General features: G+C 38.5%; 2 protein-coding genes across 2 annotated transcripts in view; one reads left to right on the forward strand and one right to left on the reverse strand.

Annotated features, from left to right (window-relative positions):
- Positions 1 to 4826, forward strand: part of JMY (junction mediating and regulatory protein, p53 cofactor) — a 40927-nt gene extending 36101 nt beyond the window's left edge. The window contains exons 10-11 of the mRNA XM_070743226.1: positions 225 to 534; positions 4058 to 4826. Of these exons, the coding sequence (XP_070599327.1) occupies positions 225 to 532 (308 nt within the window). The 3' untranslated portion in view covers positions 533 to 534; positions 4058 to 4826. The remainder of the gene's footprint in view (positions 1 to 224; positions 535 to 4057) is intronic.
- A 9381-nt stretch (positions 4827 to 14207) lies between these two features.
- Positions 14208 to 23551, reverse strand: part of HOMER1 (homer scaffold protein 1) — a 100462-nt gene continuing 91118 nt past the window's right edge. Inside the window, exons 8-9 of the mRNA XM_070743227.1 lie at positions 23467 to 23547; positions 14208 to 17133 (exon numbers count right to left, since the gene is read on the reverse strand). Of these exons, the coding sequence (XP_070599328.1) occupies positions 16945 to 17133; positions 23467 to 23547 (270 nt within the window). The 3' untranslated portion in view covers positions 14208 to 16944. The remainder of the gene's footprint in view (positions 17134 to 23466; positions 23548 to 23551) is intronic.

The raw sequence follows: 23551 nt of genomic DNA on the forward strand, positions 1-23551 counted from the left end.
GTGATCTGGGATATTGTGAACATAGATTTTCCCAGGACCGTGTTGTAGCTATTGTGTAAACAAGAAGATATGTGGCTTCTTTAAGGAGATCCAAAATGTACAGCAAGTGCACCCATATTAGATTTGAAGCACCTTTCTCATTTTGGATCTGAATATTGAACACGATAAAATCCGAATCTCTAGTATATAAATTTATATTTAGTAAGTTTTACTGTTTTCTACAGTGAGTTCACCAATGGATGAGGTTTTGGCTTCTCTGAAACGTGGCAGCTTCCACCTGAAGAAGGTTGAACAGAGAAATCTACCCCCATTTCCCGATGAAGATGACAGCAATAACATCCTGGCACAGATCAGAAAAGGCGTGAAACTGAAGAAGGTTCAGAAGGACATTATGAGAGAATCATTCACAATTTTACCTGATGATGATCCTTTAACCCGCAGCATCCATGAAGCACTACGACGGATTAAAGAGGCATCACCAGAGTCTGAAGATGAGGAAGAGAATCTACCATGCACAGACTGGGAAAATTAACGGTAATTTTACCATAAGTATATAGTAATAGCCTCTTAGATGATGCAGCCTTTATAAGAACTAATATCAGTTTTCCTCCATAGGAGAGAAAATATTAGAGTACAGTGATCCCCCGGTTATTGCGTTCCCGACCATTGCGAACAGGCTAATTTGCTGGGCGGCTTCCCTGGGTCTTCCCCCTCTTGCTGACGGGAGGGCGAAGCCCCCCCAGCACCCGCTCGCCCGCCGTTCGCCCGGCCACCCGCCGCTCGCCCGCCCTTCGCCCGGCCACCCGCCCTTCGCCCGCCCTTCGCCGCTCGCTCACCCTTCGCCCGGGAAGTTCACCAGGAGTCAGCGGAGAAGCCGCGCGCCTGTTTTAAAACGATCGGAGCCGGCCTGGGGGGGCTTTCCAGCAACCCCCAAGCCCCCAACCCGGGCTCGGGGGTTGCTGGAAAACCCCCCCAGGCCGGCTGTGACGTTTTAAAACACGCGCGCCGCTTCGCAGCTGTCTCCTGAAGCCAAACGCTAATTTCCGCGTTCGGCTTCAGGAGACAGCTGCGAAGCGTCGCGGGTGTTTTAAAACGTCGCAGCCGGCCTGGGGGGCTCGGGGGCTTGCCCCCGAGCCCCCCAGGCCGGCTGCGACGTTTTAAAACACGCGTGCGGCTTCTCCGCTGACTCCTGGCGAACTTTCCCGCTTTAGGAGTCAACGGAGAAGCGGCGCACCTGTTTTAAAACGATCGGAGCCGGCCTGGGGGGGCTTTCCAGCAACCCCCGAGCCCCCAACCCGGGCTCGGGGGTTGCGGGAAAGCCCCCCCAGGCCGGCTCCGATAGTTTTAAAACAGGTGCGCCGCTTCTCCGCTGACTCCTAAAGCGGGGTAGTTCGCCAGGAGTCAGCGGAGAAGCCTCGCTGCTGCGGCGGAAGTAAAAACACCATCTGCACATGCGCAGATGGTGTTTTTACTTCCGCAGCGCTACTTTGCGAAAACACGCTCATTGCGGGGGGTCCTGGAACGGAACCCTCGCAATGATCGGGGGATCGCTGTACTTTAAAACTAAAAGACAAAGTAAGCATTTTCTTGTTTACATTTTCTTGTTTGTTTATTTTCTTAAGGTATTAGATTAAAATGCTCTTATAACCAATAATGCAATTGCCAAATGCTATTGATTTTTCAAATTAAAGAAACACATATTTAAACCACATCTCCACAAAACTGGCATGCACATGCACGCACGCATATAAGATTTTTATGGTTAGAGTTATGAAATGCTAACAAGATGCAGGCCATTGTAATCTCCAAAGGACAGATGTTCCATAGAGCAGGAGACACTGTGAAAAAAAGTTATATTTGGTCAGATGTATAAATTTTATTAAATGGCATACATTTTTCTGAATTACAGTATAACTTTATCAGATTCATGGAGTAGATGGTTCAGTCACAATGAAATAGGGCATTAAGTCTTAATCTGATTTCTGGATTGTAAACAATTCAAACATTTCGTGTGTTAGTTTTACATTCAACTTGCTGTCATGGTTGTTACCAATTTGACAAAGATGTCCTTATCAAATTAATAAATGAATTGGCCTGCTAGTAGCTAATTACTGGTAAATTTAATAAAAGGAAAGCCATGTCTGAGGTCTTTAAAACGTATTTTTCAGTTAACAGAGCTTTCATTTAATAATATAGCCTAGTAAAAATACTATTACTGTATTTTTTCAGTATAAAATTTACTGCAGAATAATGTATATATTAAATGAGCAGTTTATAGATGCAAGTGTTGGCCTCATCCATAGCTCTGTCTGCAGTAGTTAAGCATATTAAGTGGCTCTGTATCTGTGCCAGAAATGCTAATGATGCTGGATTCCAATAGATAGCAACTCAAAGATATTTCCCCAGTTCCAATACATCAAACCCATTTAACTAGAAATGCCAGAAATTTAACCTGAAGATTTTGACATGCGGAGCAGATATATTGCTGTTCGCTTGTGGCTTCTTCCTGTGCCTCCTATGCCTATCTGCTATCCATGATCATTGACTTCTTATCTTAACCCAAATGACTATTCTAAGCTTGCTATTTTTAGTCTTTTGCCAATATTCTGTTAGAAGGATTTAAAATAAGGGATTGTGCACTTGCAAAAATAACTGGGTTACAAGCGCTTTCTTTTTCAGTACCCATTTTCATATGATGACAAAATTGATGGTCTGCTATTTTATCATTTATTATTACATTTGTACTGTATCATTTCTCTTGAGATTTCAGAACATCTCACCTCCTTTCAGCCTAACAAAAGATAGATCGGGTCAAGAGGGAATGTGCTCAGTGTCATCCAGTGAGCTCCACAGTTAAATGTGTTCAAAGTCTTTGGAGAGGTGCGGCTAACAAATCAATCAATCAAATAAATAAGTAAATAAATAAACAAATAAGGATCTCCCTAATCTATATTGAATGTCTTAACCCCAGCACTATACTGTTATGCCTAAATTTTGCCCCTTAGCATCAAGTGATGATATCTCATGGCCCCATTGCATCTCAGTTCGGAGAAGGAGGAGGAATTGGAACTGGGACTATCCAAAGAGGATAGCATGTCTCCCCTGATATGTTTGGAGGGGCAAGGGGCTGAGGGCAATGCTGTCCCAGACCCCTCAGGGATTGGGGGAATTGGTCAACCGGATGGGGAGCTGCCTGCCCTCTCAAACACAGAGAAGAATTGGCTGCAGACAGGTAGTAGTGATGGAGAAAAAGTCAAGATTGTGTTCACAACCCCCCGTGAAAAATTTTTCTCATTGGGGATGTCCGTATCATGATCATATTTCTTTGAATAGCAGAGAAAATGTGTAGTTCAGGGTTGAACTATGAAGTACTTTGTGCTGTCTGAAGTTGGCTTTTTGCTTGCAGACATTTTATTATCAGCTATGTAACATTATTAGTACCAGTCATGCTTCCAATGTCTTATGAAGTGATGTGGCTTCGGCTGAATGTTTCCTATGCATCCATAGTAGTTTCCTAAAGTGACTGTGATTTGCTCATTAGAATTATTTGTCTTTTCAGTTTCTTATTTTTCAGAAGTTCTCAATCATCCTGCAACCAGCCGCCCCGAGTCTTCGGAGAGGGGCGGCATACAAATCTAATAAATTATTATTATTATTATTTCTTTGTCATGAAGATAACCATCCATGGGGTCTGATTTACCATTTATGCTTAAGGAATGAGGCGGAAGTAAAATTTGGATTTTATTTGAAATTGGCAGTCCTGAAATCTTATATGCTATATTTTTCTCCCATTTCTCTATGTGTAAAACATTTTAACTATATTTTTCATTAGAAGCCGGCATCCATTTGGAACATGGTACAGTTGTGTGTCTTTAATACTACGACATAAGGCTTTTTCATTAGCACAATTTTTTGTTGATAAGATGTCCCAAAAACCAAAACTGATAAATGAAAATGGGAAGAAAGGATAACTGCTTTCAATGGTAACCGACTTTAATGTAACTCGAAGACAAGTTTTCAAGCAGTTTTTCAAATTTTTGTATTTTTATTTTAACAGGTCGGAGGATTCCAATGAATAAGATACTTCTTTCACTTCTGAACATTCATAATCAAGAGTTTGGTCATCACTTTGGTCATTCACTTTAGGAGAATTTTACTCTGAGAAAATATTTGATATGTGCATGAATACATTTTTTAAAATTCATAGTAGAAGATTACAGTTGGACCAAAAGCTGCGTTATTTAAGTGCACATTTTGCATAATTCTGAGGAGAAAGAACCTTTCAAAATATTTTCTGATTCTTCACTTACTTTTTACATACAGTATGTGTGAAACATGTCAGCAGCTTTTGCAGCCAAGCTTCTTCCCAGCATAATTTACTAGAACAAGTATGAAATCTGACTCCATTGAAGATATCAGTGTTGAAGAAAAAGTACTGCTACATTGACATTAAATTCTTATTACACCAATGGGAATTCATTTTACATAGGAAGTAGATTTGAAAGGAAAATGCATTTTAACTACTAATAATTCAAACTACAAATGAGTTTGAAAGTGAGAAATAATTACATGTTTAATGGAAAATGCTCTACGAATGAAATTCATGTATTTAAAAATTTGTTTACAGTCTACTGCATTATAAAATGATATATAGCAAAACTCTTAGAAGGCCATGGATACTGTATACACCTTATATTTTTAAATTAGTGTTTGTTTGTTCACTTACAGTAACATTTTAATTGCAGGGCTGAGTTATAATAAAGTTATACGTTTTATTTATAGAAGCAATATTTTATAATGAGAACATGTAAAATTATTTTTATCTATTTGTTTGACTGTTCTTTATTACTCTAAGGAACTTTTATTTAAGGAGAATGCAAAATTGAAATGAGATTTTACTTCTAAGTTGTAAAATTATAATCATTTTCATTCCCCTTCCATTTTCATTATTCGCATCAATCGTTACAAATATATTTGAATCATGTAATACCCTACTTTATTGTAAATAATTTCTTTTTAACCCCAGGATAATCATCTAAACTAGGAGACCAAGCCTTCAATACAGTGAATACTTAAAAGAAATGTATTCCTAAACAGCATGACTAATAGCTGCAGGCAGCTCATTTTGTACTGTCAGAATACTAAACAGTATTCCTGGTTCAAGGCTAGTCTTGTCCTGTTAAAACTGGTCAGAAATCCATTTAGGAGAATTTTAAGTTTGGCCAATTAAAATGTACTACAGTAATACCTCATGATACGAACTTAATTGGTGCGAGGAGGAGGTTCGTATGACAAAAGGTTCGTAAGACGAAACATTGTTTCCCATAGGAAACAATGTAAAGTCAATTAATCTGTGCAACCAAAAACCCCCCGCAAAAAACCGGCTTTCGGCGACTGCTGGGAAGCGGCGCGGCTGTTTTAAAAGGCCGCAGCCGGCCTGGGGGGCTTCCCAGCACCCCCCGAACCCCGAACCCGGGTTCGGGGGGTGCTGGGAAGCCCCCCAGGCCGGCTGCGACCTTTTAAAACAGCCGTGCCGCTTCCCAGCTGTCTCCTGAAGCCGAACGCCAAAGCCGAACTTCCACGTTCGGCTTCGGGAGACAGCTGGGAAGCGGCGCGGCTGTTTTAAAAGGTGACAGCCAGGCTTGGGGGGCTTCCCAGCAACCTCCCGAACCAAACCCGGGGTTCAGAAAATTTTTGCCTCTTCTTACGAACTTTGTTCGAGTTACGAACCGGCGTTCGGGAGGCTTCTGGGAAGCCCCGCTGCCCGGCTGTCACCTTTTAAAACAGCCGCGCCGCTTCCCAGCAGTCTCCGAACGCCGGTTTGTAACTCGAAAAAAGTTTGTAAGAAGAGGCAAAATTTTTCTGAACCCCGGGTTCGTATCACGAGTTGTTTGTAAGACGAGGGGTTCGTATCTTGAGGTACCACTGTATATGCTTGGAAAAGAAAATTAGGGAAAATCACATTAAAATTATTTACTATATTAATTTGTTGTCCTGTTCCAAAGATATTTTATAAAGTTGAATATTGGTAGGAATGTGTATAGTAATTTTACTTACTGTTTGGAACAAGAAAGTAATTTACATTTTATTCTGCACATTTATTCTACTTTCCTTTTTTCTTTTAACAAATAGTTGGGGAAAAACATAAAGCATTTAAATATGTTATGAATCTTAGCCCAATACAACTGGTTCTTACAATTCTCCTGTCTGTTACTGACAATATTGGCTATTTTAAAGTAATGCCTACTATTCTATACTTGGCAGGTGTATTTCTTCAGATGCTTATTGCCTTATATAATCTAAAATATTGTCTTCTGAAGGAAAGCTTAAAATAGTATGAATTTGTTTAACATAGCAACGCTAAACAGTTTGACAGAAAAATAATGTTGGTTATAGCATCAGATATTTGTTTCATTGAAAAATTAAACATGCTGTAATATGTTATTCATAGTTGTAATTCCAGATAATACAGGGTTCTGTGGCAATAATTCATAATTGCAAAATATAATTGTTAAAGTTTAGAAAACCCCATGTCCATACTGCGCTGACGGTTAGCTGTGTCCACAATAAATATATTGCATTTGAATATTTTCCCATGCCACAAAACATGAACTTCTACAGTGAAGGTGATATGTGGATCATGCTAAACTTTGTGTAATAATTTGCAGCAGAAGTTTCAAGTTTCACTGGGCCCTTACTAATCTATTATCAGACATTCTGTGCAAAGATCCAGAAATCTTTGCGTTATTTTGCATCCACGGATTTTGAATTTATGGGAGAAGTACATAAAGCTCTCGGGCTTTTATAGTTAAGATTTTTGCCTTGAAAACTGCATGAGTGTTTTTTAAAAAATATAATAGTTTAATTATTGCAAGAATATGAAAATGGCGTGAGTCTATCAAAATGGCTTGTTTGTAAGAACATATACACTGGCTGCTGTACAATAGTTGATCTCATTTCTAAAGTTTTCCCTTTAGAATATAAATGTTCATAATAAGTTAGAATGAAAAGACTGGTTCAGTTGTCAGTTAAGAGTAGCAGTAGTTTATTGATCAACACCATGTGCTGTTATCATAGTCAAGTTTTCTGACTAGAAGTAATTTTTAAGTTTATTGCTTAGAGCCCATTGTATATAAAAATTGTGGCAGGCTAAGAAGTCATAGTGCTCAAGTCTAGACATTTCTCAAAATAAACTTATAAAGTATGTAGAAAAGCATTTAAGAAAAGAAATTAGTAAATATTGTTTGAATGATGAATTCCAGTATTTCATTGTTGCATGCTGCCATGCAACTCTATTTCTACTGCTAATGAATGACAAATTTCAGTTAATTTTTTAATCCATAATTCATATATCAGTAAATAATCTGTATATGCTAAAATAAAACTGAAATTAATAAGGGACAGTAAATGCCAAGTGATAACTAAACTATATGATAAGAGGCCCAAGTCATTTAAACATTTCCATTTGAAAATTTATTTAAGATGAAGGGGAACAGTAATACTCACAAAAATGTTTTATCATACAATGGTTAAAATAATTATATTCTTATTAATTGCTTGGGGCTTTATGATTATTTACACTTTCTGTAATTTAGCATATATACCTTTGATTCTAATTTTGATCTTTTGCTTACAGATCTCTTTGAAACTCTGCAATTTTTATCTTAAAAAATGTAATAGCAGAAACAAGTTTAATGGCATTAACTTGCATCTTACAGGGATATAGAAAGAATATGTATTTCATCCTAAGAAGTCTTTGCTCTTGAGCATCATTTTTGGCAGTTATTGCTTTTCATAGTATTAGTTCATTTTTGTAATGGTGCCCTGTGAGGAAGAGAAAACTTTCATAATTGTCAATATTTTATTTCATTTTATTTACACTGCCTTTAAAGAGTGAATTGTAACTAAAACCATATGGATTTGTGAGCATGATTTAATGATTATGCTTTATATTCCTGGTACTGAAGGTAGTCATGATGATCTCAAGAGATGAAGCAGATGTGTAACATTCCAAAGCCAGACTAGGGAAACTTCTTGCAGCAGTTAAAAGCACCTTATTTTTACCGGTAATGACACCAATCATCAGCAGTTTTCATAGAAACACATGGAATTGGGAAGAAATATTTGGATTGAACGTAGGCTTCTTTGTCAATTAATGATAATTGATGCAAACTAACTCTTTGATATAATCCTGAGCAGTCAGATTTTCATGTATTTAGAATGCAAAACTATTCTTTGATTAGCCAAACTTAGGCAGAAAAATACACATTTTTTCCCAGTTATTACATTAATAGCTGGGGGGAAAAATAAAGCACTAGTTTTTATCCTATAAATGTAACTAATGTTTTGAATGAAACAAACATGTCAGTTGCTCAAGAAAACCTTACATAATTCATGGATTGTAGTTAATATAGACATTCCGCATGTAACTTTTGTAGAATTGTTTCCTAATATTTTGCACAACCCTATGTGTTGTTTAAGACAATTATGTGGGACTCCTAAATAGTGCTTCAAAAATAGAAGCAAATAAAAGCCCATTTTTATTGGGCCCTTAAAAATCTAGAATGGCTTATAAACGGCTTGTGCCAGAAATTTATTAATAGCCAAAGGCCTATTTCAGGAAATTCTTTACCATGGTGTTTTATCTAAAGTGAGAAAACACTGCGCTTTCCAACACTTAAGTGTAAAGGAAATAGACTTGGTGGCAAACTGGTTCTGCCTTCTTGAATCAAAGAGAGGAAATAAAATTGAGTTTGGCCTGTTTGCTTCATACTGAGACTCAACAGAGGCAGTCATCATCGGGCAAGTATGTTGTTTTAACTGGCAGTAATGAAGTTCTAATATTTTACCATATATTTTTTGAAGAAGTAATGTGCCAAGGTCTAGTTTGATCATAGTGCACTACCTTACAATTTAGTATATAATTGGCTATATTAACTTAGTATGACATGTCTACCAGATTTCTTATTAGCTATAATTCATTTGATACTCTATTGGACAGTTAATTTGACCTAGACCAATTTCAGGATCTTGGCCACAATTGCTAAAAGTTTGTATCATAATACCCTCCCATTTTGAAAGGATAAACACTAAAACTTAAAAGCACTAAAACTAGACTTGCGTTTTTTACAAGGAAAAACTTTAGAAAACACTATTTCTTGTGCTGTCAACATCTTCCAATAAGGTACATCCCAAAGCCACCAAATTTACTTTAGACCAGAGGTGGGTTCTTCCTGGTTCGGATCGGAACCAGTTCAGTCAGTAACAGTCCGTGGGTACCACCATATTTTTATTTTTGATTTTTTAAAAAAAATCTATTTTTTTATTTTTGTTTTCTTACCATTCACAGAAGTACAGTTTTAGGCACTGTGCATGCATCGCCATCTTGTTTTTGGCTTTTTTTTGTTGGGACTTTTTGCCATTGCACCCCCTGCTTTAGATGTGTATTTTTAAAAAAATAAATAACATTAAATTGTCATTTGTGAATTAGCAGTCTTTGATAGGCCATTTGGTCATTGCACCAAACATCCATTTCTGTATCTTCTTTCATTCCTTGGGTCAGTAGGCTAACAGAAGAAACAGTGATTGGATACCAAATTCATTTAAAATTTAAAAGAGGAAGCCTGATCTTGTCTTGAATACAGTATATATATATATATTAGGGGTGGGTTCTGGCTTAGTTTGCTGCCGGTTCGCTTCCTCACATGCTGCGCGGGCGGGTGCAGTGCTAAAAACACAGCTTCTGTGCAGAAGCAAACAGCTGCCCGTGTTCAAAAGCAAAAAGCATGGTGGCACCTATGGCACCATCAAGAGACACAGTTCAGGCCCATGTCCAGCAGGCCATCATTACTGGTTCAGTGAGCAGGGTGAAATTCCCACTACCGCTTCTATAGAACCAGGGGAAACCCACCTACAACATTGAATTTGAATTAACAGGTTCTTTGAGCAATTTAATAGTTCCAGAAAATATATGCTACTCTCATCTCTTGAGAGAGAATATGCACTTCCTAAATTTGGAATTTTCTTTTTATTGTTGTAGCCTTTTTATACCCCGGCTGTCATTTGGGGACTGCATAACCGAAAGGGAAACAGGATAATGAAAGCTAGTACTTAATTGCACTATATTGGTGCAAACTTTCATGTGAGTTCACTGTCAAGAAGTCGGTTCCTTTTATGAATGTCCTTATACTGTTTATTTTCCACTATAAAACTATGGTAGTGAGACAAGCAGCTTTGTGTTGAATGGGCTTTGTTCATGTATTAATGTATTTGTCATATCAACTGCAAATTTTAATACCTATTATTTTGTTCTGTAAAATCAATACATTGGCTTTCATATCACTTTAGAAGCAGAAGATTAATTTGTGTTCTCATTTCCTTCCTTTATTGGTAAAGATATCTTATATGTAAGTTACATATAAGTTATCTTTTTCCACTCTTGAGTCAAGCATGCACAAATACTTCCCCCAACTTTAGTACCAGTTAGTCTATTTCAGGTTACATGTGTGAATGCCATCCTTTCAATAGAGGTAAAATGATAATAAAATAGACAGCGAAGATAAAGTCTTTGTTCCTGAGGTGCTAGTTCAAGTGTGGTTTCCCCCCACAAAACTGTAGAATTTTGCAAAACCTTTCCAGAAAGAATAATGAAATCTCTTTTTTTTGCTTATAGTCATGTTTTAGGAATTACCATGATACATCATAGATGAAAATTCTCGGACATCTAAGTAAGTTGTGTGGGAGTTGAGTTATGGGAACTGGACTTTTTTTGTTTCAAACGTTTTGCTACTTATCCAAGTAGTTACTTCAGTTTGAGCATGTTTGTTAAGTGGACCTCATGTCCTCCAGGGTGGTTTCATTTCTGAATAGGCTGTTTAGATGAGTAGGCAGAGAATTGTTACGAGATCTTGCTCTTAAATCTTTCTCTTAAGGGTGTTCCAACTGGATCAGTTTGGAGAGACGTCTTAAATAAGCAGGGAAATTTTTCAAACAAAAATAAAAAGTCCACTTGCCATGAGGCAACTTCCAGATACATGCATTGTGGGTAAAACCTAAAGAGGACATTTTGAGAACAAGTACAGTATTTGGTCATTCCAGTCATTTTTTAAAAAAAGGTAAAAGTAGCCACAAAGATCTCCAGATAAAATTGTCTTATACATTTCTCCCTATCCTATCATTGTATGTCCTGATTGAAATTGTCCTCCTGCTATATCTTCTTCCAGGGAAAATAGTACAGATTTCTGGATGTCCCCCTCCCCCCTTTCTAGTCAAACAACAGATGGATAAATGGTTGTTAAATTGAATACATGGAATTTATTCCTTATCTAATGTCATCTATAACCTTTGCTTATCCCTAATTAAAAGTACCAGTGATGTCAGGATGCTTTCCCCAATAACACATTTTACGTCTTATATTTGTGTTTTTCTGTTTAATTATCAATTGTTTTGAGTTGCCAATATCACAGCTGTGTTAATATTTTACTGAAATGCAAAAGGCTGCCAATAAAATTGCATAGGTAAGTACTAGAAAATATTCATAATACATTTCATTTTTAAGCTAAAATAAAAATTACTATTAATTGATTTAGTCAAAGTAAAATTTAAACCACATTGCTACAATAGTTAACACAGCTGCATTTAATGGACACTATTAATGAACATTTCTAAAAAGAAGCATACTCCTGCAAACCTTTGCAATACCTTTATAATGCTCAGTGTTCTAAAGTATTAAACAAGATACATAAACTAATTGAGCATTCTTAGCAATATTTTGAATTTTTAAAGTTTAATCTATTTCTTTTTTGCTTATTTTTCTTTAGTGTAGTCTTTCAGTAATTTTGTTGTATTGCTTTGTACTTCATGTTTTCTACTATCATGGCTTCAGAATTCGAACATGTACTGAAAGTCATGAATGACTGTCTCTTAAACATGCAATGTAACAACATACATCAAGTTTTGGTGCTTAAAAGTTGCTCCTTCATTTCCTTAAATAAAATATATTTATTTGAATAGAGTTTCTGTCATGGGTAGATGTTATCACATTGCTGGTGGTGGATAGAGTAATTTGCAATATGTCTTACATATATACCACGCCATAATGCTTTACAGCTCTCTCTTAAGTGGTTTACAGTGTCAGCATATTGCCCCAACAATCTGGGTCCTCATTTTACCAACTTCAGAAGGACAGAAGGCTGAATTAACCTTGAGCAGATCCGGACCGAACTCCTGGCTATGAGCAGAGTTTGCTTGCAATTCTGCATTCTAACCACTGTGCCATCATAGTTCTTCATATATTCCAGTTTGCAGTTCCAAATCTGTTGGCAGTTCATGTAATGTTAAACTGAAATCAAATTAGGTAACAACTAGGGACTTTTTCCACACTTTAGCCTTAAAAATTTTGGATTCTGTACACAAACACTTGAGTTCATTAAGTCTTTCCTGATAAGTTTTATGCTTAAGACCTTCCACCATTTTTGTAGCCCATCTTTGGACCCGTTCAATTTTATCAATATCTTTTTGTAAGTGAGGTCTCCAGAATTGAACACAGTATTCCAGTTCTGGAGACCTCATCTACAAAAAGATATTGATAAAATTGAACGGGTCCAAAGACGGGCTACAAAAATGGTGGAAGGTCTTAAGCATAAAACTTATCAGGAAAGACTTAATGAACTCAATCTGTATAGTCTGGAGGATAGAAGGGAAAGGGGGGACATGATCGAAACATTGAAATATGTTTAAGGGTTAAATAAGGATCAGGAGGGAAGTGTTTTTAATAGGAAAGTAAACACAAGAACAAGGGCACAATCTGAGGTTAGTTGGGGAAAAGCTTAGAAGTAACATGAGAAAATATTTTACTGAAAGAGTAGTAGATGCTTGGAACAAACTTCCAGCAGACGTGGTAGATAAATCCACAGTAACTGAATTTAAACATGCCTGGGATAAACATATCCATCCTAAGGTAAAATACAGGAAATAGTATAAGGGCAGACTAGAGGGACCATGAGGTCTTTTTCTGCCGCCAATCTTCTATGTTTCTAAACTCACAGGAAATAAACTTCACTTAAGAAATACCTTTCTAGATTTAATTCTTTCAGTTTGGTCCCAGTGAGAGCCTGTTTTTTGGATTTTGTTTACATTTACAGGTGATCTTGACTAATAAAATCCTGTTTCTTTATCCCTCCCAATCCCATGAAAACCACAAACACCACACTTCTATCCTTTTTCCTGTCTCTATAGCCAGTAAAGGGAAGTGGCAGAATTTCATTTCAATTTCATCTGCTAAGAAACAGAAGAGAGGACCCATCATTTCACTGTTCTACTGTTCCACCAACAACCCTGTAAAATCATAGGAACTGATTCACGTTATTTCACCAGTGGGGGGGGAAAAATAGATGGGAAGCACCCAGTAACCAGTTGGGTGTGGAATGATTTGCCTACAATGGAGTGAAGTACAGTAGGTGAACTGGGCAGCATCACTTAAGTGGCCGTAGTCAACCCCTTCTGATATAACAGATAGAGATGGGTGGAAGTTGTCTTGGTGAGCTGGTGGCAGATAATGTTCTTGGCCGTGCAAAATCAGTAATCTATAATCCTACTAGGTCTATCTGATTATGCAAACAGCTCTTCATGTAACATGTGGAACTAGCTGCAGTCTAATTTAAATACATTCAATTTGCTTTTGGTAGCAATTTTAAAAACAATTTTAAAAGTAGAAGCAGGGGTTTTTTTAGGGGGAGAATTTCCATTTGTTGTGAAAGAAGCTTTTTGTTGTACCTTTCTTTCTTCCCTTAAAAAATTGCTCCAGTATACATGATTGGGTGGGATCTCCTGGATTGTAGTTTGTAAATAAAACGGGGTCTTCTGTTTATGTAATTGGCACTGACTTCCCAAAGGTAACATGATATTATTGATCATTATTACTTATATTTTACATCTGAATGCCTTTCAAACAGGATCAATCAAACAGATGCTTTATTTGTCTAGCTTCCAACTTGCTTATATTAATATGGTCATTAGATAACAAAAGCCACTTGATTCTGAATAAGCCCACATTGTTCAATCATGAAATTGGTGTCTACTAGTTTCATTTGGGGAATTTTGTTGCCTGGGATCAAGAAATTCTATATGGAAGAATGAAATTATTGGAAAATTCTGGAGTAGATTTATGAGAAAGAGGCCCCAATAACCAACTTCCAGACAGGGATATACTTATAAAACCTTTTTATGTCAAAGTCATAATTTCACAACATGACACTCTAATTCAAAATCCAGTAGCACCTGAAGAATTAAGGTAAATGCTGCCATCCAATGAACAGTTTATAATTCTTAAAAAGAGTTCAAGAAAGAAAAAAATAATAAAGTACATTCTCCAGAACAGCAATTGTATTTCAAAATAAAAACTGTATTTTGTTGGGTTTTAAAAGAATTTTTAACAAGACTCCATAATTGTCATATAACAAGTTATACACAATGTGATTGTTCTTCGATGTAAATTCTTGTTTGCTTTTCTTAGTCTATGACAATCAACAGTATCTTCTGGCATATATGCTAGTACAGGAGAGCCATTTCGTTAAGAACAACTGAGTGTAATTGTTAACATATAATTTCTAACACCCATCTAATGTAAATGAACATTAAAAGATCTTCAATATAGTTAATTTATATGTGCACTTATATTTACCTTATCCCATATACATGTTAGATGACTTTGGGGAATTCAGTGGTACAGCCCTCTTGGATTTTATTTTACAAACAAAAGAACCCAAAGTCAAGCATCTAAATATACATGAGAAAAGAAATTCCCAAATATTAATTTCTGATTACTAATTTTAATTTCAATAGGAAAATATTCTAAATGTGCACATTTATTTTTTTTAATATACTGTATATACATGTGTGTGTACATATACAAATAAGTTTTCTTGTACAACACATATACACAGCACTGAAGTGGAAATAACTTTGTAAACTTTTTTCCCACATGTAAATGTCCTTGTATTAAAAATTTTGATCTTATTAAAAACAATATTACATTTTTTTGCCATCAAATTTCTGCTCTAACTTGCTATAATTAAGAATACCGAGCAAGAACTTATGGTACTTCATTCATCCCAGAATTACACCAATTTTATACTTTGCTGAAGATGTTTCTGAGTGACACTCATCTAGCAAGAGAATGAGGCGCAAACTTCTTCAGGTAAATTAAAATCAGGTAATCACTACTGTCCTGACCAATAAGGTTACACATCATCAACACTTAGCTATTACGTTTTTAAAAATCACCATAGAAAGCTTTTATCTATGAATGCAATGAACAAATATTTTCCCAATAATAAATAAAATAAATGATAAAATACTCTAAAACATGGACAAAACAAATGATGTGTACAGTACATATAGTATAATACATCATAATTTAGTTTTTAATTAACAATCCTGATATTTCAGGAGTCACTTGTTAAATTACAGATAAAGAAAATGTCATTTTATAAATTAAGTCAAATATTTATCTCATTTTAAATACAAATTAGAGTGCCTGTATTATACAGTATATACATACAGTACACACATAAAAAACCCGATTTATATTATCTAGTTTTGAATAGCAGTCCTTAAGTGGAAAAAAAAGTTTATATTTAAGCGGTATTTTATATTTAACATCCAAATTAATTTGGTGTAAATAAAAAGGTCAGTGCATTGTTGTCTGATTTTTGTTGTTAAATTTTTAAAAATCTTTTGCAATATTAGACAGCAAGGCTAGCTCATTCCCATTCGTGAAATATAGATTGACCTTCAGTTTGCTTTTTGTTTTTCCTTTAAAATAAAAAATATATATATAAAGAAATACATATTTGGCAAAAATCTTTGTAAATTACGTTAATACAACTTAAAAAGAGGTTCACTGAGGATAACTGAATTCAGGTCCTGTTTTGAAATTCAGAACATAGCCTGGCACATTTTCCTAATAAAGGTGTTTCATCAACATACAGCAGGGAAAAAAAACCTATGCTAATACAATGCTTTCCCCCCCCTTTAATTGCCTGAGCAAGGGCAATGCCCTAGCAATAACTATATTTTCAGTTTCAGAATTCTTGCTAAATAAATTACTAAAACATTTTGATAAGAAAAGTTAAGTCCATGTTATATTCAATAAGCATAGACTGAACCTTATTCAAACATAGCAAAATTTAAAATATCTTTCAGGGACTTGCTTGTCTTCATAGATAGGCTTCAAAATGCATAACAAAATGAAATACATAATTTCTACATACATGAATTCCCAATAGGAAAAAAGTAAACCATACACTAGACAGTAATATAGAACACCAGAGTGAACATTGTAAATAAAGACAGTATCTTCCAGTATAAAAAATGGGAAGAACTCTATACAAGCATTAATTCATTAGGTCTGAATTAAAGATGCAACTCTCTCTCACTCCTGGCAAGAATTAATTGGTAATGCACTGTTTTTTTCAACAGTACAAAATATCCTGAGAAATTATTCAGATTACAACAAAAGAGAGGGCTGTCACCACAAAGTTCTTGCACAAAACACAGCATACAGTTGCCTTAACAAAGAAAATAAAACTGATCACCTACATTGTGTACATTGTCATTTGAAGCACTTCTTATTATTTCATTGGCTAATAATTAGAAAAGGATTGCATTCAATTACTGTTAATACCCTCGAGTTATCTATGGCCAATTATATACAAGGAGGTAATTTGTACTTCAAGTTATTATTTTTTTTCAACTAACTACAAGCTGAATTCTGAAATTTTACATTGAAATACTTTATATTGTATATTGTTGAAAATTTAAAACAGGCCCTTCTGAAGGAGCATTTTTCTAATTTTGTGCAACTTTGATGCAGATCCCAACAAAGTCCTGTATGAAGAGAGACGGTGCATCTTTAAGAAGTTTGGCACTGAGATCCTGTGTTCTTTAGCTGCATTCTATTAGCTTGGCCAGATTATCTCGTAGTTCTGTAAGTTCAAAAATTTTGCCATCAAGAATTTCTAAAAGTGTTTTCAAGTTATTGCGAAAAACTTCTTGTTCATTCTGACTTTTCTCCAAACGCTGTTCCAGATCGGATAGTTGGCCTTCTAGATCTTTATTTCGAACTTCCACTTCCTTTAAAAAAAATGCAATATGCAAAGTAAATAAAATACTGATTTTTAAATGCTATTCTTAATGTTACATGGAAATATCACTGTGTATGTGGTCCAGGATAGAACCTTCCTTGCAGGGTAATTATTACAACCATTGTATTTATCTGTCTACAAGTAAGCAAACTGTAGACGATTACATCTGTTTTTGGACTGAGACCCGTGTTTACTTTTGCTACTAGAGTCCATCTTCAGGAAACATCCCTCTAGTACAGTGTTTCCCAACCTTGGCAACTTGAAGATATTTGGACTTCAACTCCCAGAATTCACCAGCCAGCGAATGCTGGCTGGGGAATTCTGGGAATTGAAGTCCAGATATCTTCCAGTTGCCAAGGTTGGGAAACACTGCTCTAGTAGACAGAATACACAGAATACCAAACACAGAATAATTCAAAGCACACGCACTGTTAGAAAGAAGTTCCTTGAAGATGGGCTTCAGCACGAGTCCGAAAGCTTGCAAGAGTAAATACTGTATTATCCTGGGACACATATGTTCTCCTTCATTCAACAAAAAAGGAATGGGCAATTGCCAGAATATAAAATATAAAATAATAAATTATGAACATAAGTAAATATTTTGCATCTGGCAATGGCAATCTGGTTACTTTCAAAAGGTCTAGAACTAAACCATTGATGAGGATTTAAAAAAAACAACAACCTGAAGACTGTGTACATATCGGTTTGGATGTGTTTATTATTCAGATCGGATTCATAAATACACAAACAAATTGCTCAATTTTGTAATTATTTGATTCCATTGTGAAGTTGATGTAATTGTAAGTACTAAGTACTTAGGGACCGCCTTCTGCTGCACGAATCCCAGCGACCAGTTAGGTCCCACAGAGTGGATCTTCTCCGGGTCCCGTCAACTAAACAATGTCGCTTGGTGGGACCCAGGGGAAGAGCCTTCTCTGTGGCGGCCCCGGCCCTCTGGAACCAACTCCCCCCAGAGATTAGAATTGCCCCCACCCTCCTTGCCTTTCGTAAGCTACTTAAAACCCACCTCTGCCGTCAGGCATGGGGGAATTGAGATCCTCTTTCCCCCTAGGCCTTTACAATTCTATGCATGGTATGTATGTATGTATGTATGTATGTATGTATGTATGTATGTATGTATGTCTGGTTTTTATATTAATGGGTTTTTAATTGTTTTTAGTATTAGATTACTATTGTACACTGTTTTATTGTTGCTGTTAGCTGCTCCGAGTCTCCGGAGAGGGGCGGCATACAAATCCAATAAATAAATAAATAATAAATAAATAATGTCCTGGTTAATAATAATTTTTTATGAAGATTTCTACTTAACTTTGGTGACAAATTATACAAAGGAACCCTAGTGCCTACACCAGTGTCAGGGAATCCATGTATAGTTAATGGATGGTGTCATTACTATTGAGCAAGGCACATAGCCCCATATCTGCTGAGATAGAGCACCATGGATCCATGGAAACCATATCATAGAGAACATGGTTTGAAAGGGATCCATCTTTATCAGTGTTTCTGATACAATTAAGAAGTCAAAATATGCTAACTCTGCATGAACTGCTTCTTCCATAAGGTTTAGTGTATCCTATTCTTTAAAAAGTTAGCAATTATATATTTTAATCATTTCCCACTAACTGATTTTTTAAAACAAATACAGTTCTGCAAAAACTTTCTTCTAACTTCTTCAAGTTAATAAACTAATACTTATTTCATGTCAAATAAATAAGTAACTACAACATTTGACTAAGCAATATGCATGTTATTCATAATTAGGCATAAATTCTTCACTCATTACATAAGTAGCTTGTCTGGACAATTGTTAAACATCAATTGTGAGAATAAATGGCAAAATCTTTAGGCAAAGAGATATAAACTATATGTCTACAAATCATTAAGAAATGTAATAGATGAGAATCTGCAAGCAAAACTCCAGCATATAACAGTATCAGGATAACTGAGTAAAAACTAATGTCAACTTCCTCTAATATCTGAATTGACTGCCATGAAAAAGCAGGTTTTGGAGTCATAACACCAGCATTTCACCATAAACTGAAGCATGTAATTTTTAATCAGCATGAATGAAAGGTCAATCTCCCTCAAATTAAGTTCAATTTCATGGAATTATTAGATCTAATATGGTGACATCATAAACTAGGCATAAAAAGTCTTTGATAGCTCTTTAATTTCCTCTGAACAGATCGGCTATTAATAATGCTTACATAAAAACTTTTCACACAAGGATTAGCTAAGTGACTGAGTGACTCACTGAAGTTGCAAATACTCGCTTAACAACGGTGGCAAGATCTGTTGTAAAATGGGTGAGAGCTCACTGAACATCTTGCACTGGGGATTCGAGACTCAATAGTAGACAAACAGTAAGTCGAGGGATATCTTCCCCTTTCCCTTACTTGTGTGTCAGTCACCGATAATCCGGCAGGCCTTTGCTCTCAAATTCTCAATCTGGCCCACAGTAATTGATATCCACTGTGGGAGGATGGATTGAGTAAGATGTGTCAAAACTCACTTTAACAATGCTCTTGATTAGCAACTAAAATTTTAGGCTCAATTGCTCTCCTAAGTTGAGGACTATCTCTGCCTTCCTCTGCATGGCAATTCCTTCCCTTTTCTGGGAATTTCTCCTCTGTGTTAGAGACACCAAAATAACCAAGATGATATAAGGTCTCCTCCTCCAAGTTACCCTCCAGCCTGGATTGCTGTGTTGTTTCAAAGTACAGTGATACCTCGTCTTACGAACTTAATTCGTTCCGTGACCAGGTTCATAAAATGAAAAGTTCGCAAGACGAAGCAATTTTCCCCATAGGAATCAATGTAAAAGCAAATAACGCATGCAACCCCATCCCAAAATCCCCCCTTTTGCCTTGCGCGGCTGGGAATCCCGCCTCCGGCCTTCCGTTGCCAGCCGAAGCACAGGGATTCCTCTGACGCTCCCCTCATTGAGAAACCCCACCTCCGGACTTCCATTGTCAGCTGAAGCACGGGGATTCCCCTGAGGCTCCCCTCGCTGGGAAACCCCGACTCCGGACTTCCGTTGCCAGCTGAAGCAGCGCTGGCAAAAATGAAGGGATTCCCTTCATTTTTGCCAGCGCTGCTTTGAATCCCAGCGAGGGGAGCCTCAGGGGAATCCCCGTGCTTTGGTTGACAACGGAAGTCTGGAGGTGGGGTTTCCTAGCGAGGGGAGCCTCAGGGGAATCCCCACGCTTCGGCTGACAATGAAGTCCGGAGGCTGGGCTTGGGTTCGTGAGGTGAAAATAGTTCATAAGAAGAGGCAAAAAAATCTTAAGCACTGGGTTCGTATCACGAAAAGTTCGTATGACGACAGGTTCGTAAGACGAGGTATCACTGTATTCTCTGAAGCTGTGTCTAGTGCCAGGGTTTGTGGTCCTTCCTGTCTCTCCTTTTTCTACCTCCCTGCCTCCATATCTCATTCACCTTTTCTTCCCTTCCCTCTTTCTCTCTCTCTCTTTCGTTCTCCTTCCCTCCTTCCTACTTTCCTTCCTTCCCTCCTTTGTCTCTCTTCTCTCCCCCCCTCTCTTTCTCTCCCCCCCCTTCCCTTTGCATGAAGCTGGTGTACTTACTGCCCCCTTCCCCTGCTCTTCCCTTTCTGTTCCTTATCAGGGAGGCATGATCAGATAAAGTGGCGTTTCCACCCCCTCCTGTTGATTTGATTGGTTGGCGGCTAACTGTCCCAGGTGGCAAAAAACCCCAGGATGACCCTCCTTTAGTGAATTGGCCATGCCGAAGCCCCTGGGATGGAGGGGCTGTGGTCCATTGCCAAGGGCGAAAGGGTGGGGGGTGTTAGCCGAGGAGAAAAGTCAGAGGAGAATCACCCAAGGAGGAATGTTGGCAGAGGAGGAGATGTGGCCAAGGATAGGAAACAAAAAGAGCCATTCCGCTTGTTCATCCCTGGCTTTTATCTTCTCATTCTCCTTACTAAAGAGCAAGTAATTCAAGCTGCCAGTGTTAAGAGGGAAATAGTTTGGCTGATTCTCAAGTCATCAAGAAAGTGGCCAAATATCCATTACTTTGGAGACATAAGAAAAAGCCTTGAGTTTAAACTCAGGAGCAAAAGTTTTATATATCTGGCCTGCCTGCCCACTCACTTGCCATTCTGACTTCTTCAAATTGCAGCGGGCATCTTTTTTGTCTGCCATAAAAGATTCTAGCTGGGTAGTCATCTCTGGGAGTTTGCTGTGATTTACTGCTGAGTCTGGATATGAAGCCTGACAGACAATAGGGTAAGTTCCATTTTGACAGGAAGCTTTCAGAATAAGCAAGAGACCAGGTCAGGAACGGTCTCGCAAGGAAATGTTGGGTATCCGAATGGAAGAATAGGTTCTGTTGTGCACCTTGGTATTCTACTGGTACAAGACTGAAAGTATGAAGATGCTGTCTATGAGCGAATGGCGATTTAAAACTTGGCATTTAATAACCTATGGGTCAGTGGTAGGATTCAAAAACTTTTACTACTGCTTCTGTGGGCATGGCTTGGTGGGCATGGCGTGGCTTGGTGGGCGTGGCAGGCAAACGATCCCGTAAAAAGGGGTGTGCATAAGTGCACCTTTGTGCCTACCATTCCTGTCCTAATGTGTTTTTATCTTTTCTATCTCTACTTTATACTTATATTACATTAAACATACTACAATACAATACTATACAGTGATCCCCCGCTCGTTGCGAGGGTTCCGTTCCAGGACCCCCCGCAACGAGCGGGTTTTCGCGAAGTAGCGCTGCGGAAGTAAAAACACCATCTGCGCATGTGCAGATGGTGTTTTTAACTTCCGCAGCGCTAGCGAGGAGCCGAAGATTGGGGGCGGCGCGGGTGTTTTAAAACGTCGCCGCCGACATGGGGGGCTCGCTAGCACCCCCCGAACCCCCAACCCGGGTTTGGGGGGGTGCTAGCAAGCCCCCCATGTCGGCGGGGATGTTTTAAAACACCCGCGCGGCTTTCCAATGAGTCCCGAAGACAAACGCGGAAGTTTGACGTTTGTCTTCGGGACTCATTGGAAAGCTCCGATCGTTTTAAAACAGTTGCGCCGTTCTCCGCTGACTCCTGGCGAACTTCCCCGCTTTAGGAGTCAGCGGAGAACGGCGCACCTGCTTGGCTTCCCTCGCCAGCGCAGCCAACGTGCGCTACGATCTTCCGGTCGAGCCAGGCTCAGTGACGGAAGGCAGCCGCTTGGCCCGGGATGCTGGGCCAAGAGGAGCCGGGCTTGATCCGCTGAGCCTGGCTGGCCCGGAAGATCGTAGCGCGCGTTGGCTGCAGCGGCGGCGACATTGCTGCCGGCTTGGCTTCCCTCGCTGCTGCAGCCAACGCGCGCTACGATCTTCCGGGCGAGCCAGGCTCAGTCACGGAAGGCAGCTGCTTGGCCCGGGATGCTGGGCCGAAAGGAGCCAGGCTTGAAGATCGCAGCGCATGTTGGCTGCGGTGGCGAGGGCTTGCGATGGAGGGTGGAGGAAGCGGCCATGGGAGGGCGAGCTGCCTCAGGGAGGAGGATCGGGCGGGACCAGGTGGGGGCTGGAATTTCTCCAGGGCGAAGGGCGGGCGAGCGGCGAAGGGCGGGCGAGCGGGTGCTGGGGAGGGCTTCTCGCCCTCCCGCCAGCAAGAGGGGGAGCGAACGGCGTGGGCAGGCGAAGGGCGGGCGAGCGGCAGCGAGGAGTTTGCGTGGGCGGTGGGGAAACTCCTCGCTGATGCCAGCAAGAGGGGGAAGACCCAGGGAAGCCGCCCAGCAGCTGATCTGCTGGGCGCCATCTACGCATGCGTGCCCATAGAAAAAAAAGGGCACGCATGCGTAGATGGTGTTTTGACTTCCGGGTTGAAAAATCGCAAATTACCCTGTTCGCAATGGTCGGGGACGCAATAACTGGGGGATCACTGTATTTGTATGACAAATAAAATAAACCAACAAATAAAACAAATAAAACAAATAAAACAAATAAAACAAATAAAACAAATAAAACAAATAAAACAAATAAAACAAATAAAATAAAATAAAATAAAATAAAAAAATAAAATAAAATAAAATAAAATAAAATAAAATCTCCAATCCCTCCCCACTCCAGGGGAAGATTGCTGCAAAATCCCCATTTCCTCCCGATCAGCTGGGACTCAGGAGGCAGAGAACAGATGGGGGCGGAGCTAGTCTGCAATGGCATTTACCGGTTCTCTGAACTACTCAAAATTTCTGCTAGTGGTTCTCCGGAACTGGTCAGAATCTGCTGAAACCCACCTCTGCTATGGATGATTTATATAGATAAATTAGACATACACAGATCTCCCACCACTGTTACTTACTTGTAATTTCTGAGTTAAAGAGTCTCTTTGCGCCTGAAGCTCTCTGGCATTGTCAATTTCGTCTCTCAATTTTTCTATTTCCTAA

This window comes from Erythrolamprus reginae, chromosome 2 (assembly GCF_031021105.1).
Source record: "Erythrolamprus reginae isolate rEryReg1 chromosome 2, rEryReg1.hap1, whole genome shotgun sequence".
NCBI lineage: Eukaryota > Metazoa > Chordata > Lepidosauria > Squamata > Dipsadidae > Erythrolamprus > Erythrolamprus reginae.